This window comes from Oryzias latipes, chromosome 24, assembly GCF_053564925.1.
Source record: "Oryzias latipes strain Hd-rR chromosome 24, Olatipes_Hd-rR_3.1".
Classification (NCBI taxonomy): Eukaryota; Metazoa; Chordata; class Actinopteri; order Beloniformes; family Adrianichthyidae; genus Oryzias; species Oryzias latipes.
Genome location: NC_136260.1, coordinates 22,152,770 through 22,166,569, shown reverse-complemented (window position 1 = coordinate 22,166,569; position 13,800 = coordinate 22,152,770). Strand labels below are relative to the sequence as shown.

Below are 13,800 nucleotides of genomic sequence, written 5' to 3'. Positions count from 1 at the left end.
TTGGACGGATTTCGCCCAATTTCAAGTGGTCGGGGCTGTGGACGTCCAACAAGCTCACTTCTGATTGGTGAGAGTGGTTGCTATAGAAACTCAGAATGACCAATCGCCGCTTACTGGCGACGTCTGGCTCCAACATGGCAGTAGCTGCGTTACCGTTGACTGTGAAGTTGCGCAAATTGGATTTGCGATAATAAATTTGTCTAATAAGCACACAACAATTTCAATAAATAAACCATTATCTATGGGTGACGTCACTCACTCGCTCCAGTTCACAGATACAGTCAATGGTAGCCAATGGGCTTTTCCAGTTCACAATGTTTATTTTTCTTATTTAAAGCCACGTTTTTACTCACTGTAAGCTGACCCTGACTGGACCCCATAGATAGATTCGCTGCAGGACAGAACCACACAGCCATGAGAGAAAAGGCTGCAGCCATAGAAATCAACATGCATCATTTCTTGACCGCTTTGCATCTTTAATACCTTTAATGCAGCTTCCTTCATACATGTACCAACGCCTAAAACAACATTTCCTTCCTGAGGCTCTGCAGAAGCTGTAAACACTTTTTATTTCTTCACTCCAGTGCCGGCATAGCGGGGGCCGAGGGGTCACAATCTGTCATCTTCAGCGCTCTAATTGGCCGGCCGCTGCTTAATTTCCGTGGTTCGAACGCGTGCGCGCCCTTTTCCAAATGCCCAAGTGTTTCGGAGTGTGTGGAGACGTTTGTCAGCCGAAGAGGGGTTAGAGGTCAGAGCAGATCTTTCTTCCCCACGCTCACCAACAACCAATAAACATCCCTTCTGTTTGTGCCCTTCAAAGTAAAAGCCTGTCACTGCTGGGTTCCTCCTCCAGATAAGTAGTAATTGTGACATTGAGACACACAGCTTTGACTGGAGACACGGCGTTTTTCCCGCCTGAAGTTATAGTTAGGAAGTAAAAAAGAAACTGAACTTTTAATTGACTGAGCATGTACAATGAGAAATGGACCGTTGAGGGATAATGAGGTTTTCTTTTTTCTTCTTCTTCTCACATTTGGGTCCAGCATTATAATTGTGGAGCGTCTGCGACCGGCCTCAGCGCCGAGCCGAGCCGTGAAGAAGCTTCGTTAGCCTTCATTTTTTTTTAATCCTCCTAATTGCCTTTTTACCCTTTCGTGTATCGTTTGTAGACTCTGCATTCCAACAAATGATCCGGCGCCACGCCTGCTGAGGCCGAGATACGACTTTTTCACTCTGGGCGGAAGAAATGTTCTCACAAGTTCATTGAATGAGCTCAACACAAACCGCCACAGGTTTTTAGATTTCGTCTAAAAGCGGCATAATCATAATGGAAAGACCACTGGGAAGACATCAAAAGATGACGGGAGCGGGTCTTTACAGGTCTGAAGGCCAAAAACTGGAATTAAAATCATCGTTTTACATCAATTTTCTGGTTTTCAACCTACAAATTCCTGTCCTCCACGTGCCAGAATGGTTCCCGTCATGCAAACAAGTCCAGTATTTACAGCGCTGACATATACCGAATGCATTTGTAAGCTAGTGCATGTTTGTTTCACTTCTCATTAAGGAGCCAACTTTATCCAAATAGAAAGTGCTCCAAAGGAAATGGGAAAAAAAATCTGTTTAGCATTCAAGATGTGCAATTAAACTTTCATGAATATGCAACCTTCTAGAGGGAATGCTATTTTAAGACGGGAGGGCTGCTTTTTGACACAGACAGGAGCCGTCAGCAGGAGTTTAATGGTTCCACTTCATGTGGTTTTGCTTTTTTTTTGGCTAGAAAAAACATATTCTGGTTTTAATCTGGATGGTCAACAGATTATCAAGAACCTGCAGTACGCAGCAAAAGTGTTTCCTACGAAAGGATCACATGAAACCATTTCCATAAAAATGCAACGTTTGTGGATCTCACAGAGAAAAACCCCTGAGTGATCTTGAGTGCAGAGAGGAGCACATCAGAAAATAGGAATCTCACCTCCAGGATCCTTGTCGGGATTGTACTCTAAAGCGTTGCTGCAAATGAGGTCGACGTCGACGAGGAAGTCCTTGACTGTTAAATACCGGTGGGTGTCGATCTTAGTCATGATGGTAGATAGGTCCATTGGCTGTCGAATCACTTCCAGATAATCGGAAACCTGGAAAACGTTATTTAATTAACGATCATTGCGAATGGGATTCGTGCGGCGAGGGCGTCCAGTTTCAGTCAAAACGGCGTGTTTTGAGCGTTGCATTGCAGCGCATCGCCATGTAATCAGAGTTCAAACATCTGAACTTCGGTGAAGAATTCGTGTCAACCAATCAGGAACTCATCATTGGCCCGTGACGCGTTAAGGACACGATGATGGAGTCCTAAACCAACATGGAGGAGGAGAATCTGATCGTTCTGCTTCGGAACTTTATGAAATTGTTTTTATGTGTCATCAAATTGGGTCACAGAGAGACGGGAGTACAGCTAAAAGCGTCGTCAGTTAGCTGCAGCTCCTGCAGCAGATGGTGAAGCTCACCGTAGTGGGAGAGTTTCTGAATGATCTCCTGAACCCAGACATACAGACGTGATTAGAGGTCCTCTTGTAGAGCTTTTTACAAGAAATAGACCCGATCTAGTAACTCAGGTTTTCTGGACAAAAGTGGAGCTGCCGCGTCTAAACAGAGGCAGCAGAGTTTGACGTGCAAATCGCATAAAACGTAGCATAAAAACTATGAACTCTTTACCTCTTCTATGTCAACCGGCTTGCTGAAGATGCTGAAACGCTTGTCAGTGGCCAGGCGCTTGGTAACGTCCCTGAGGAAGAGTCTCAGCTCCCGTAACGTGTTCTCCTCCTGCTCAGCCAGGCGGCGCTGTTCTTCTGCTGATAGGACTCTCTGGCCTGGAGCCTCGGCCGCCTGAAGAACCTCGCTGCACCTTTCTGCTGGGAAAAGCAAAAGAGCACTGCAGTGAAAATGGAGTAAAAACCCACTCCCATCATCTTCTGATCTATTGTCAGAGTAATTATGCTTATGCCATTTTTAGCTAGAAGGTTTTTATAAAAATCCATTTCTAGGACGTAGATTCAGCCGCAGCAGTTCGTTAGAAATTCACGTCTGAGTTGTGGGCGGGACTTTTGGCGTGGAACAACCCCGTCCCGCTTTTCCGACGAGGAAAAAGGATGGATCTATTTGTCTGCAGGTGGATCCATCAGAATGGAGCGAAGAGCTTGTGGTCCAGTCCGCCCAGAACGTTTTTTTCTGTTCCTAATTCAAACAAAATATCATAACCTTAACCTTCTTCCGGGTCAGAGCGACCCAGAAACAAGTTCACCACTGACTGCATGTATTTAGAAAATGAAAGAAAGGAAAGTAAGAAACTCTTTAATGTGCTCGGGGGAGGGGGCTATCAGGTTTCCCTAAATGTTCCCCTGCTTTCTAGCCCGGTCAACGTCACGCCCCCAAGAGTCATATACCCCACTGTGATTGGTTGGTTCGTCAGCGCAACACACAACACTGAAAAAGTGTCACTCATACAAACTGGCGGGACACATCAACATTAAACTTTCATATTAAGGCGGGGGCCGCAAAATATCATCTTGGGGGCCGCGAGTTTGAGACCCCTGATCTAGAGTCTACTCAAGCAGCAAAGCATTCTGGGACTGACAGCAGTCACAATCCTCACAGCCTCATCCTGCGGGAGAAAGAAAGCAGAGCAAGCACCTGTACTCCTGAGGCGTGGAGGCGGTCGGGCAGCTTGAACCAGCAGGAGGTCAGAGAAGAAGTTCCTCCTCTCCTCTTCTCCCAGAGGGCACAGTACGACGACCTCACCGTAAACCTTCTGAAACATGCTTCTCACCTGAGTTTTAAAGGAGAAAAACAACAACATGCGTTCGGATGACTTCTCCTTTTTCAGTTCTGGTTCAGCATCACATCATGCAGAACACATCCTGACTGATTGATTGCTTTTCAAAGTTAAGGCAGAAAGACAGAAAAATACGAGGAAGCTGCTGACAGGAAACACAGCGGAGAAGATGAATGTTTCTCTCCGAAAACAAAAGTGGAAACAGCTGGAAAAAGCTGAAACTACATGTGGTTCAAAGCAAACCACACTTTAAAGACTCCATGAAGGCAAACATCTGGGAGGCAAAGCACAGAATGACGCCTGGAAACAAAAAAACCATGAAGCTGTTAGACGTTCATGTCACAACCTGAATCAAAGCACCATCTGACAGTTGGATGTGACAGGATCAAGACCATAGACCTTTGCAGACTCTATCAGCATCCATTCTCTAAATAAAGGACTTCATTTTATGGACGTTACACTCAACTCTCAGAGTTTAACTTCCAAAAAGCTGCTTCCTTCCCCACAAACTGCTGTAAACTTCCTAAATTCATTAACTTGCTTCCGCTGAAATTAAAGAGGTTTTGGTTTGGTAAAGACGAGCCGAATTAAATGGACATTTTTTTGTGGAAATTGGATTAATTTGGATTAGAAGTGTTTGGGATGTTCCACTCAATTAGGAAAATTGTCTCCTAAAGACTTTGGTTTCCGACCACGCTAAGTAGAATACTTAAACTTTCAGCCTTTACCAAGAATAACTAAGCTGCTTCTCCTCTACTTCTGTGCTTGTTCGCCTCACAGAAAACATGAAAGAAAATGTATGAAGACAAGGAAAAGGCAAGAAGCAGCTAAAGCCCATTCAGGACACGGCAGGTTCAGCATTTTCCACACTAGAAGATGTTTCTACAGTCCTCCAAAAGGGAAAAAAAACGGAGGAAATGTGCTGAAAATGACAGGTTAGACGGGCAGAACACGCTCTGCTCGCCTGCAACAACCAAAATTACCAAAGTGCACGCCTTTGTAACCAATAGAAACGACCATAAAAAAACATTTCTAGTGTAAACAAAAGGAGAAAATACAGAAATAGTTAAATATTTACATCCAAAGCACAGTGGTTTTGTCTAAAATATAAATATTGGACACATAAACAGTCACATATTTATAATAAATTACATGTTGTGTGTCCTTGGCACAGTGTCGACAGCTTATGACACTTCAACTACAGCTATTTTGCTTTTCGTTAGTCTAAAACGGAAAAGAGTCGATCTATAGCAGAAGGCAGCCGCCGCTAAAGGAGAAGCTCTGAAGCTGGACCCGAGCCGGCGGTGTCGGTGTGAGTGGAGATGCTGCCTCTTCCCCGCTGAGGTTTGGAGCTGAGGCAGCAGCTGTCGTGGGGCTTCTCAGAGCCAGAGCACCGACGGGGAGACCACACTGCCCGCAGGACACCCGGGCCTCGAGAGATCCCCCCCTCCACAACCAGCAATGCGGGCACCATCACACGCTGAACCGCTAGAAATGCACTCAGCCCCCATCACAGTCTGGAGCGGAAGTTTGGAGACTTTCCAAAAGCAGAGCCCCCACATTTAAATACCTCCATCAAAAAGAGCCCCTCAATAATCATAGACTCATTTTTAACCCGATACAGTTTTCACATCATCCTCCAGAAAAAGCTGGAATCGCCTTAATGTCCAATTGGACAGCGCAACAGATCTTGTTTGTTTTTTCCGGTGTTCAGGGCCTCCGGGGGCCCAAACTATTGAGAGGAAAAGGGAGATGATTGCACCAAATTATCATCTGGATGACAAATACATACATGTATATTTGAACACCAGGAAATCGGTGATGTCACTAAAACTGGTCATTTCTAAACATAATCGTTAAAACAAATCCACTGTCTGAACAACTTCCTCGTAACATCAGACAGCCGGCTGCTGAATGTTCTGCATTACTATTATTATGGTCTGTGGGAACAACACATTTTTTGGGTATACCATCCTATATATCTATATATCTATATCTATATCTATATCTATATCTATATCTATATATATATATATATATATCTATATCTATATATATATATGTTTTTTTTTTTTAAATGAAGCTTTTCTTTTATTTTGAAGGCGAAGGCTCTTTTTCCGTTTCCTCTCTGGCTTGTTTCTTTCAAAAGAAACTTCCCAAATATGTTTTCTGTTAACTTTTCTCGCTTTGGGGGTTCAATTTAACGGTCGGCGAACTGGACAGGCAACTTGAAACGCGACCAGAATGAGTCGGCTGTGGTGGAGAGATTCCAGCAGTTTTTCAAAATAAAACTTCCTTTGGAATCTGACTATAAAGAAAACAAATGTAGGTGGTGTTTTTGTTTTTTCCTCTGTGGCTTAGTGGGAACTGTTCCACGGATCGGTACCGGTCCACGGCCTGACGGATGGCTACATACCTCATCAGAGAGCTTCGAGTAAGGCGTCTCCGCAGTAGCAAGGAACAGAACTGGGCTGAAAGAGGGCACATCCTGCAGCAGCGTGATGAAGGTGCTCCTCACGGTGTCGCCAACTGTGTCCCACCACTCGGAGATATGAGGCATGTACACCACACTGGGCGTGCTCCGGCGGGCCTCGCGGAAAACCTTAAAAAAACCCACAACAATCCAGTTGACCAGAGGATTTTTCCTTCCGAGTTAACCACAAACGGGAAAGCGTCGGAAAATTCCCCCCAGTCAGCTTCTCACCTGAGCGCAGGACTCCTCCGGCGTCTTGGCGCTGATGGAGTACAGAGTGGGCAAGTCCAGGCGGTGCACTGGCAGCTTGTCCAGGTGGTGCAGCAAGGCAGGGGCCAAATGGGAGCTCTGTCCGGAGCCGGGGGCCCCTGCCAGCAGCAGTCGGGGGCGATAAGACGTGGGCTGCTGAAGGGCAGAGCTGGAAGCAGAGAAGTTTCCGGTTAATCTGGAATCCTCTAGAAGAACGCAGAAAAGCCAAATGCACCTTTCAAGGCCCACTCCGATCATCTTTTGACCCATTTAGCTCCCCTGGTCTTCAAATATGGTCACGCCGTTTTTAGCAAAAAGAGTGGATGCATCAGAATGAGGCGGAACATGAAGCTAGTTGCTCGCCCAGCGTTTTCTCAACGTCACAAATGCGATTTTCAAACTGCTTTCATTTTTGTCGGCTCCGGACTCAAAATTCGAATAAAGAAATACCGGTACTACATTTTTCAGAGTATAAGTCGCAATATTTTGCATAGTTTGACATTAGGTGCGACTTGTGTTGAATAACAACCACTAGGGGGCACTATAGATGTTTCTGCTACAGAGAGCAGAAGAAGAATTTAGTGATTTGAAGAGTTGAATGGACTTGTTAGCGGTTTCTTTAGGCTATAGTTATTTAAATAACTGTTTGTGTGAGGCGTTATTAAACTAGATTCCTCCTATGTTGCAAGAAGCTAAAAAACGTTACGGTATTATTGTCATTAATTCTGTTTTTATGATTTGCTGTTCCAAATGAAATGTCCGCAGAGTGAAGAAACTCATGAGTTTTTTCCTCTTTACTATGAATTTTTGAAACTTTTACTCCAGAGAGAAATGTAGGTCAGAAAAATAAGACACTCAGAGATGCAATGTTAAGCTTAATTCTCTTTACACGTGTCAACCATCATCCCAAAAACGCCACAAGAACATGTTAAAAACACATCCTCATTGGAGTGGGTCTTTAAACTTTTCGGTTTTCAGAAGTAATTAAATCAAAATCCGTTCAATGAAGCAGAAGTTTCCTTTCACTAAGTAAACAGAGCCGTGTTTTTAAGGATGTGTGAAAAACCTACGAGGAGAAGTGGAGGAAGGTTCTGTGCATTGCAGAAGAGCAGGGCTGACTCTTTGGGGATGCAGCTGGCTGGACTTCGTAAATGGAGGCAGAGCCATCCTCATTGTCGTCGCTGTACAAATCTTCTTCCAACGGATGATTGTCATCGCCTTAAAACAACAAAAAACAAAGAAAACAGCAGGTTACATCACAAACTGTCCAGAAGGATTCATGGGGAGGAGAACAAAATGAGGCAAATGCTACAGATTAGACACAAAAACCAGAGGAAAGGGTAAAAAACAAAAAATAAAATGCATCAGCCAGCAACAGCAGAAAAACATGGCTGCCTCTGTGGGCTCCCAGATCTAACCTTGTATGTAGTCCCCGTCAGCGGGCTGAGCATGGGGGAAGACTCGGAGCAGAGCCTTCAGCACCAAGGACAGAGAGCTGTCCAGCAGAGGCCGGAGGACGGGGGACAGGGCTCGACCCGGCGGAGCCAGGGCCCTCTGGGAGGCTGGGACAATGGTCCTCATGGCCTTGCTGAAGTCGCCGGGCCCCAGGACGATAGAAGCGACGTCCAGCTTGAGTTTGACGCTGCTGCCGTAGATCTGGGGATAGCGGCGGCGCAGCGCCATTAAGGCCGCCTCCGTGCAAAGTGCTTTGATGTCGGCGCCGCAGTAGCCTGTGCGAGGCCGAGAAAGTTTACTCAATAATCTGAAAAATTCATTTTAAATTCATCAAGAAGAGTCAGTCGATACAAAACAGTCCCTCTGCAGCTTGATGAAGCCGTGTGCTATTGCCCTGTAGGTCTACATGAATAACTGGGGTTTAGGCGTGAAGCCCGACAGGAAAGGCGGCGAGCGCCCGCCTGTTCATCACTCTTACCAACACATTTTTCTGCAAGTTCATCTAGAAATGGCTCGGACAATTTGGGGTTCCAGTCTCTCGTGTGAATCTTCAAAATTTGCTTTCTGGCCTTCAAAGAAAAGACAGAAAAACAAAACCAATGATGCAAAGCGACCTGTCAGGAAAGAGTCCCACCCACTCGGAGCGGTTTATTCTGATCAATGCAGGAAAAGTAAACATATTTAATATTCCAAGAATCATCTAACAATCTTTTTGATCCGTTCCAAGAACAACAAGTGCTTCCTGAAGGAAGTCCGTGTCGTGGCGTTCAGGTCTGACCTTTTTGTCGGGCAGCCTGAACAGAAACTCCCGGTCAAAGCGTCCAGGCCTCCTGAGTGCCGGGTCGATAGAGTCAAGTCTGTTTGTAGCACCGATGACCACTATCTCCCCTCGACAGTCCAAACCGTCCATCAGAGCCAGAAGAGTGGACACAATAGAACTGGAAACCGGGAGAGGAGGGGAAAAAAAAAAAGGCTGAGACCAGCAGGGCAGCGATGTTCATGCAAAACCTTTAAATCAACAAAATAAGATCCACGATTCACACATCAAACCACCATTCCATATATCATTGTTTTATTTCATATTCATTCTATGTTTTATTCAAATTGTCTATATTTAAAAAAAAATACATTTTTAATATCTTATTTAAGTAAAATGACCGGTTAATTTTGTTCCACGGCAAAAACAAAAAAAAATGAGAACCTTCACCGACACTTTACTTTGTTTTTTTTTTACTTCCTGACGCATTCGGTTTGTAAAATTCATTATCATTCTGCAATTTTACAGCCTTAATTTCACCAACCCACATGTATTTTTTCCATAATTTAGCCTCTTTATGAAGATCGTGAATCAGGAAACTCTGACATCATGCTAGATTTTTAGGGAACATGTCACGAGTATCCGAGTATTTGGATACTAGAGCATGCAGTGTGGAACAGGTGACCCCAGCATTAAGCTACCTGTGTATCTGGTCTTGTCTACTGGACCGAACCGGAGCCAAACCGTCAATCTCATCAAAGAAAATGATGGAGGGTCTCATCAGGTAAGCCTGAGCAAAAACGCAGGAAAAAGAGTGATGCTTGGAGAGTTTGGCCTCTGCACAGAATATCAGGCCGTTTATACATTTTTACAACCGATGCTTGTTTATATTCAAACCCCTCCCACGTCACCCACCTGGTCAAAGAGCAGGCGTAGCTGCCTTTCTGATTCCCCGACCCACTTGCTGAGACAGTCGGCTCCTTTCCTCATGAAGAATGAAACCTTCCGGTTCCCCTGACTGCACTCGTTAGCCAGCGCTCGCGCCACCAGGGTCTTCCCGGTCCCCGGCGGGCCATAAAACAAACAGCCTCTACAAAGGAAGGAGCACAAACGTGAGTACTTAGCATAAAAGTCCAATTAGAAAACGATCTGAGGACAATGTCGGGGGCGGGGTTTCACCTGGGAGGTTGGATCTTAAACCTCTCAAAGACTTCCGGATAGAGAAGAGGGAACACGACCATCTCCTTTAGTGACTGGATGTGGTAACTGAGGCCTCCCACACTGTCAAATCTCACCTACACGGGACAAACGACGCATCATTTTTTCATAATCACATGACGGAGGAAGCTGATAGACTTCCCACTTACCGAATTATCGAGGTTCATGGGGTCCACGTCAGCCAAGCTGGCACCCACTTTCACTCTGTCACGAAGCACACCGCTAGCCAGGTCCTCTGCTGTCAGGTTCACGGGCAAACATCTGAGGAGGCAAATGACCTCCGATGAGGAAATCTCCAGAAGGAGCAGAAACTCAGAGTGTGGAACGGTTAGAAACATCCGGGAAGAGGATGGAAGTGACTACAACTAACTTCAGGTGGAACAGATCCATTACAGCAGCATCTGCTTAATGAGGATGGAATAAAACCCGCAGCCATCACCTGTTTCTGGCCCGGGTCATGCTCTTGCTTTTCCTCCGCTCAAATCGCTCTTCATCGGAGGAAGAGGTCGTGTCACTGCTGTGAATGGCGTGTTTCTTCACTCTGCACGGCAGATGGTTATTCTGATAAAGTTAGAAGAACTTGGTGAGTTCGGTGGTCGTGATGAGCAACTCTCGTTACCTTATATGGCTTCTTCGCGCTGGCGATCGGTGTGTGTCAAAAAGGGAAGGATTGCTTTGTTTTCTGTTGACGGGCTCTGTGACAGAGAGGGTAGTGGTTACAAGCTGACAAAAAAATACATCACTTCAATAAAGTCCCACTCCGATCGTCTTTTGGTCTATTTTTAAAGTTAAAAATTAGAAGTATGCCGGGTTTTTTTTAGCCAAAAATCCAAAAACATGTTGTTTTCTTGGACATAGTTTCTGCAGAGAAAATTTGCCTCCGAGTTGTGGGCGGGACCGCTGACGTGGAGCAAACCCCCGCCCCCCTTCCCCTCCCCGTTGCTGAGAGCTCAACGCAGGGAGATTTTTTTCTACTTCACAAATAAGCTTTTTTTATTTAAAACATAATAATTTTGCCTGCTCCTTAAATTTCTTTAGATACTTCCTTCATCTGCAGAGATATGCCACAAAAATATGTTAAGAACAGCAAAAAAAAATGAAAAAAAGGTTAGGGCAAAGAGTGTTCACCTATAGGAGGCGCCTCGTATCTCTGCACCGTCTTGCGCTGCCTCAGATTATAAGGCCTGTCGTTTTCTTCTGCTTCCTCAGCTTCATCCCCTTCATCATCTTCATCGTCCTCCTCTGCATCTTCCTCTTCTTCTTCACCATGAGACTCTTAAAGTTAAAAGATGCTGTTAAAAATTAATTTACAAAGAAACAAAAGCAGCTATATCTTGGCTGCAGTTACCATAAGCGCCACTAGAGGTCGTCACATCAACACATAGGATCTTGAAAGATAAAAATGTTCACAGCTATGATTTAAGAAGAATGTAGTAATAAAAGAAGACCTTCTGTCCCTTCCTCTTCTTCCTCCTCCTCCGTTTTCCCCATGACTTTGTGGTGTGCGGGCATGTTGAACGTGCACCGCCGCATAGACTTCCTGCGCTTCACCCGGGAGTACATATCCATGTTTTCCTGCAAGAAGGGGACTTTGATGCCATCGCCCATGTTCACCCGACCACATCAGGCGGCGGTGCGTTTCCAGCAGCGGCACTGCGCTCACCTCCTCCGTGTCTCTGGTCCACATCCGCAGGCGCTCCACTTCCCGACTCTGCCTGATGCTGGTGATGTTGTCCATCTCCTGGAGAACCGCCTCAGCCGTGCTGCGTTCACACAAGGCCAGGCAGAATGTCAAAATAAAAGCATCTTAAATGTTAACTGTCAGCTCCTGTTTTATATATATATGCAAAGTTAGTGGGAGCAGATCAGACATGAAGTCCTTCGGAGGAGTGGAATTGGTGGAGTGTACCTGTTCACCAGCTGGTCAAACAGCAGGCTCTGATTGAGGTGTTCAAACTGGCTCTTCTTCACCCGGCAGCTCCTCTTCAGCTCCACATGGCCGTTTATATGCGAGTGATCTCCACCTCCGCTGTCCTCACTCCTGCGACTTCTAAGAGCTGTGGCATCAGAGACGATGTTTTAACGGCATTCTATCCAAATTGGCATAAATGAAAATAATAACATGCTGAGAAAACTGCATTACCGTGCCCATTTTGCATTATGCGAGAGGATAGCCTGGAAGAAACCAGAGAAAACTATTTTACTGCAACTTCATTTACGCCCTTAAATAAAGAAGGCAGGGGACGTAAAAGTGCAAATCAATATACAGCAGCCTAAAAAGTTTAAAAGCGTTCCGATAAAACGTGAAAGGCCGACCTGGTGCGGTACGTGGGAATGTCCCAGCTGACCCTCTGGCCCTTTGCCTGCGGCGACGGCGAAGTGTCGCTTGAGCTTCGCTCGGAGGCCGTCTGCCGACGCGTCCGTTTGGAAGGCGGCCCCAACCGCGGGCTGCTGGGACTGCTCGCATCGCTGCCGGGTTCCTTCTGCACAAAGACCAGCAGCAATCAGGAGAGGAAAGACAGAACTCTGCATAAATCAGCAGAAAATGTCTGCATGTTTAGGAGGAAATTCACAAGATAATTACTAAATGTGACCAAATAACCAGTTTAGGTCTGCAAACGGATGCTCTGGAGACACATGTGGCTTCTTTATCTCTCTAATCCTTTGAATAAATAAAACATTACTTCAGTTTTGTCATTTATGTTTACATTTTAAATTTGAGGTGGTGCTACATTAGTACATTAACGTGCGTTTTGCTAACATTACACTAAAATCCAGCGATTATCTGTGCTTGATAACTCCTCTTAAATTCAAACATGATGGTAAAAAGCTGAATGTACAGTCAGAACTGTTCATTAAGGAAATATCTTCTGCTACACAAACGTGTCTAGCTGCTGCTCAGAGACAAAGTTTTTATAAAAATGCATTTAAATGTATTGATTTTTTTTTTTTTTACTAGGTTCCTCACCACTGCTGTTTTGTTTATATTCAATTGTAAAAGGCGAAAAAGGATGAAGGTGCATCAAAGACATGAGAGAAACTTCCATGTTTAGCTTTCTTGCATGTTTATTCAAATAAATCTGCTGCAGAAAGAAAGTAACTTGTAAGTACCAGTACTGCTGTCTAAAGTAAAATAAATTAAATTAGTTTGATACAGACCAATATGACCCTGCTACAATTACATTAAATATTTAAAAGCTTAAAAGCCACAACAACAAAGTGTGTTTTTCTGAACCGCAAAGTGGAGTCCTGTGGCTCTCGCTGGGGTTTTTCACCACAAAGAAACCGGACCAAACAGCTCCTTTAGCCAAAAAACCTGCAGACCACTGGTTCAAGGGGATATGGGAGTTGAAATAAATAAAATAAACCTTATGTTGGTGCAATACAGGTTACCACCAGTCTGAAAGAGGTGTTTTAAGTTAAAGTCCCGTCAGCTGTCATGCACCAGCTGCAGGCACAGGAACCATTTGATATGTTAGCCCTTCCTTCAGAAAAAAGTCCAGCACTGGCCACACGTATTCAGAAAATGTCAAGCAAATAGACACTTTCTTTTAAGGGATTCACCTTTTTAGCTTAGCCCACATTATTGCAGTATTGGCTGACTGATTTTGTGCGGTGTGAATGGGGTGGGGGAGTTTATATTATTTATTTGTTTATGTAAATACTTGGAGATGTTCTGCAGCAGGAAAAACGGGCATATAAATAAAGTTGCATTTGAATTTTCCCAATGAAAACTGCATTATTGTTGCTGGTGCCATCCTAGATCAGCAGTTGTCTTTGAGAATCCATGCTAAAACTGACAAACTATCATTTTCCATG

The 13,800-nt window shown here is 44.8% G+C and overlaps 1 protein-coding gene across 2 annotated transcripts in view; it reads right to left on the bottom strand.

Annotated features, from left to right (window-relative positions):
• Positions 1-13,800, bottom strand: part of atad2b (ATPase family AAA domain containing 2B) — a 49,118-nt gene that overhangs the window by 34,113 nt on the left and 1,205 nt on the right. The window contains exons 2-22 of one of the 2 annotated variants that reach the window (XM_023953092.2): positions 12,298-12,464; positions 12,125-12,156; positions 11,891-12,038; positions 11,645-11,744; positions 11,430-11,556; positions 11,110-11,256; positions 10,601-10,676; positions 10,421-10,522; positions 10,131-10,242; positions 9,943-10,058; positions 9,679-9,853; positions 9,465-9,553; positions 8,785-8,944; positions 8,485-8,575; positions 7,970-8,281; positions 7,622-7,769; positions 6,534-6,720; positions 6,246-6,431; positions 3,688-3,823; positions 2,713-2,909; positions 1,976-2,135 (exon numbers count right to left, since the gene is read on the bottom strand). In XM_023953092.2, the coding sequence (XP_023808860.1) occupies positions 1,976-2,135; positions 2,713-2,909; positions 3,688-3,823; positions 6,246-6,431; positions 6,534-6,720; positions 7,622-7,769; positions 7,970-8,281; positions 8,485-8,575; positions 8,785-8,944; positions 9,465-9,553; positions 9,679-9,853; positions 9,943-10,058; positions 10,131-10,242; positions 10,421-10,522; positions 10,601-10,676; positions 11,110-11,256; positions 11,430-11,556; positions 11,645-11,744; positions 11,891-12,038; positions 12,125-12,156; positions 12,298-12,464 (2,968 nt within the window). The remainder of the gene's footprint in view (positions 1-1,975; positions 2,136-2,712; positions 2,910-3,687; positions 3,824-6,245; positions 6,432-6,533; positions 6,721-7,621; positions 7,770-7,969; positions 8,282-8,484; positions 8,576-8,784; positions 8,945-9,464; positions 9,554-9,678; positions 9,854-9,942; positions 10,059-10,130; positions 10,243-10,420; positions 10,523-10,600; positions 10,677-11,109; positions 11,257-11,429; positions 11,557-11,644; positions 11,745-11,890; positions 12,039-12,124; positions 12,157-12,297; positions 12,465-13,800) is intronic. The other variant, XM_023953093.2, reaches the window with a different exon arrangement.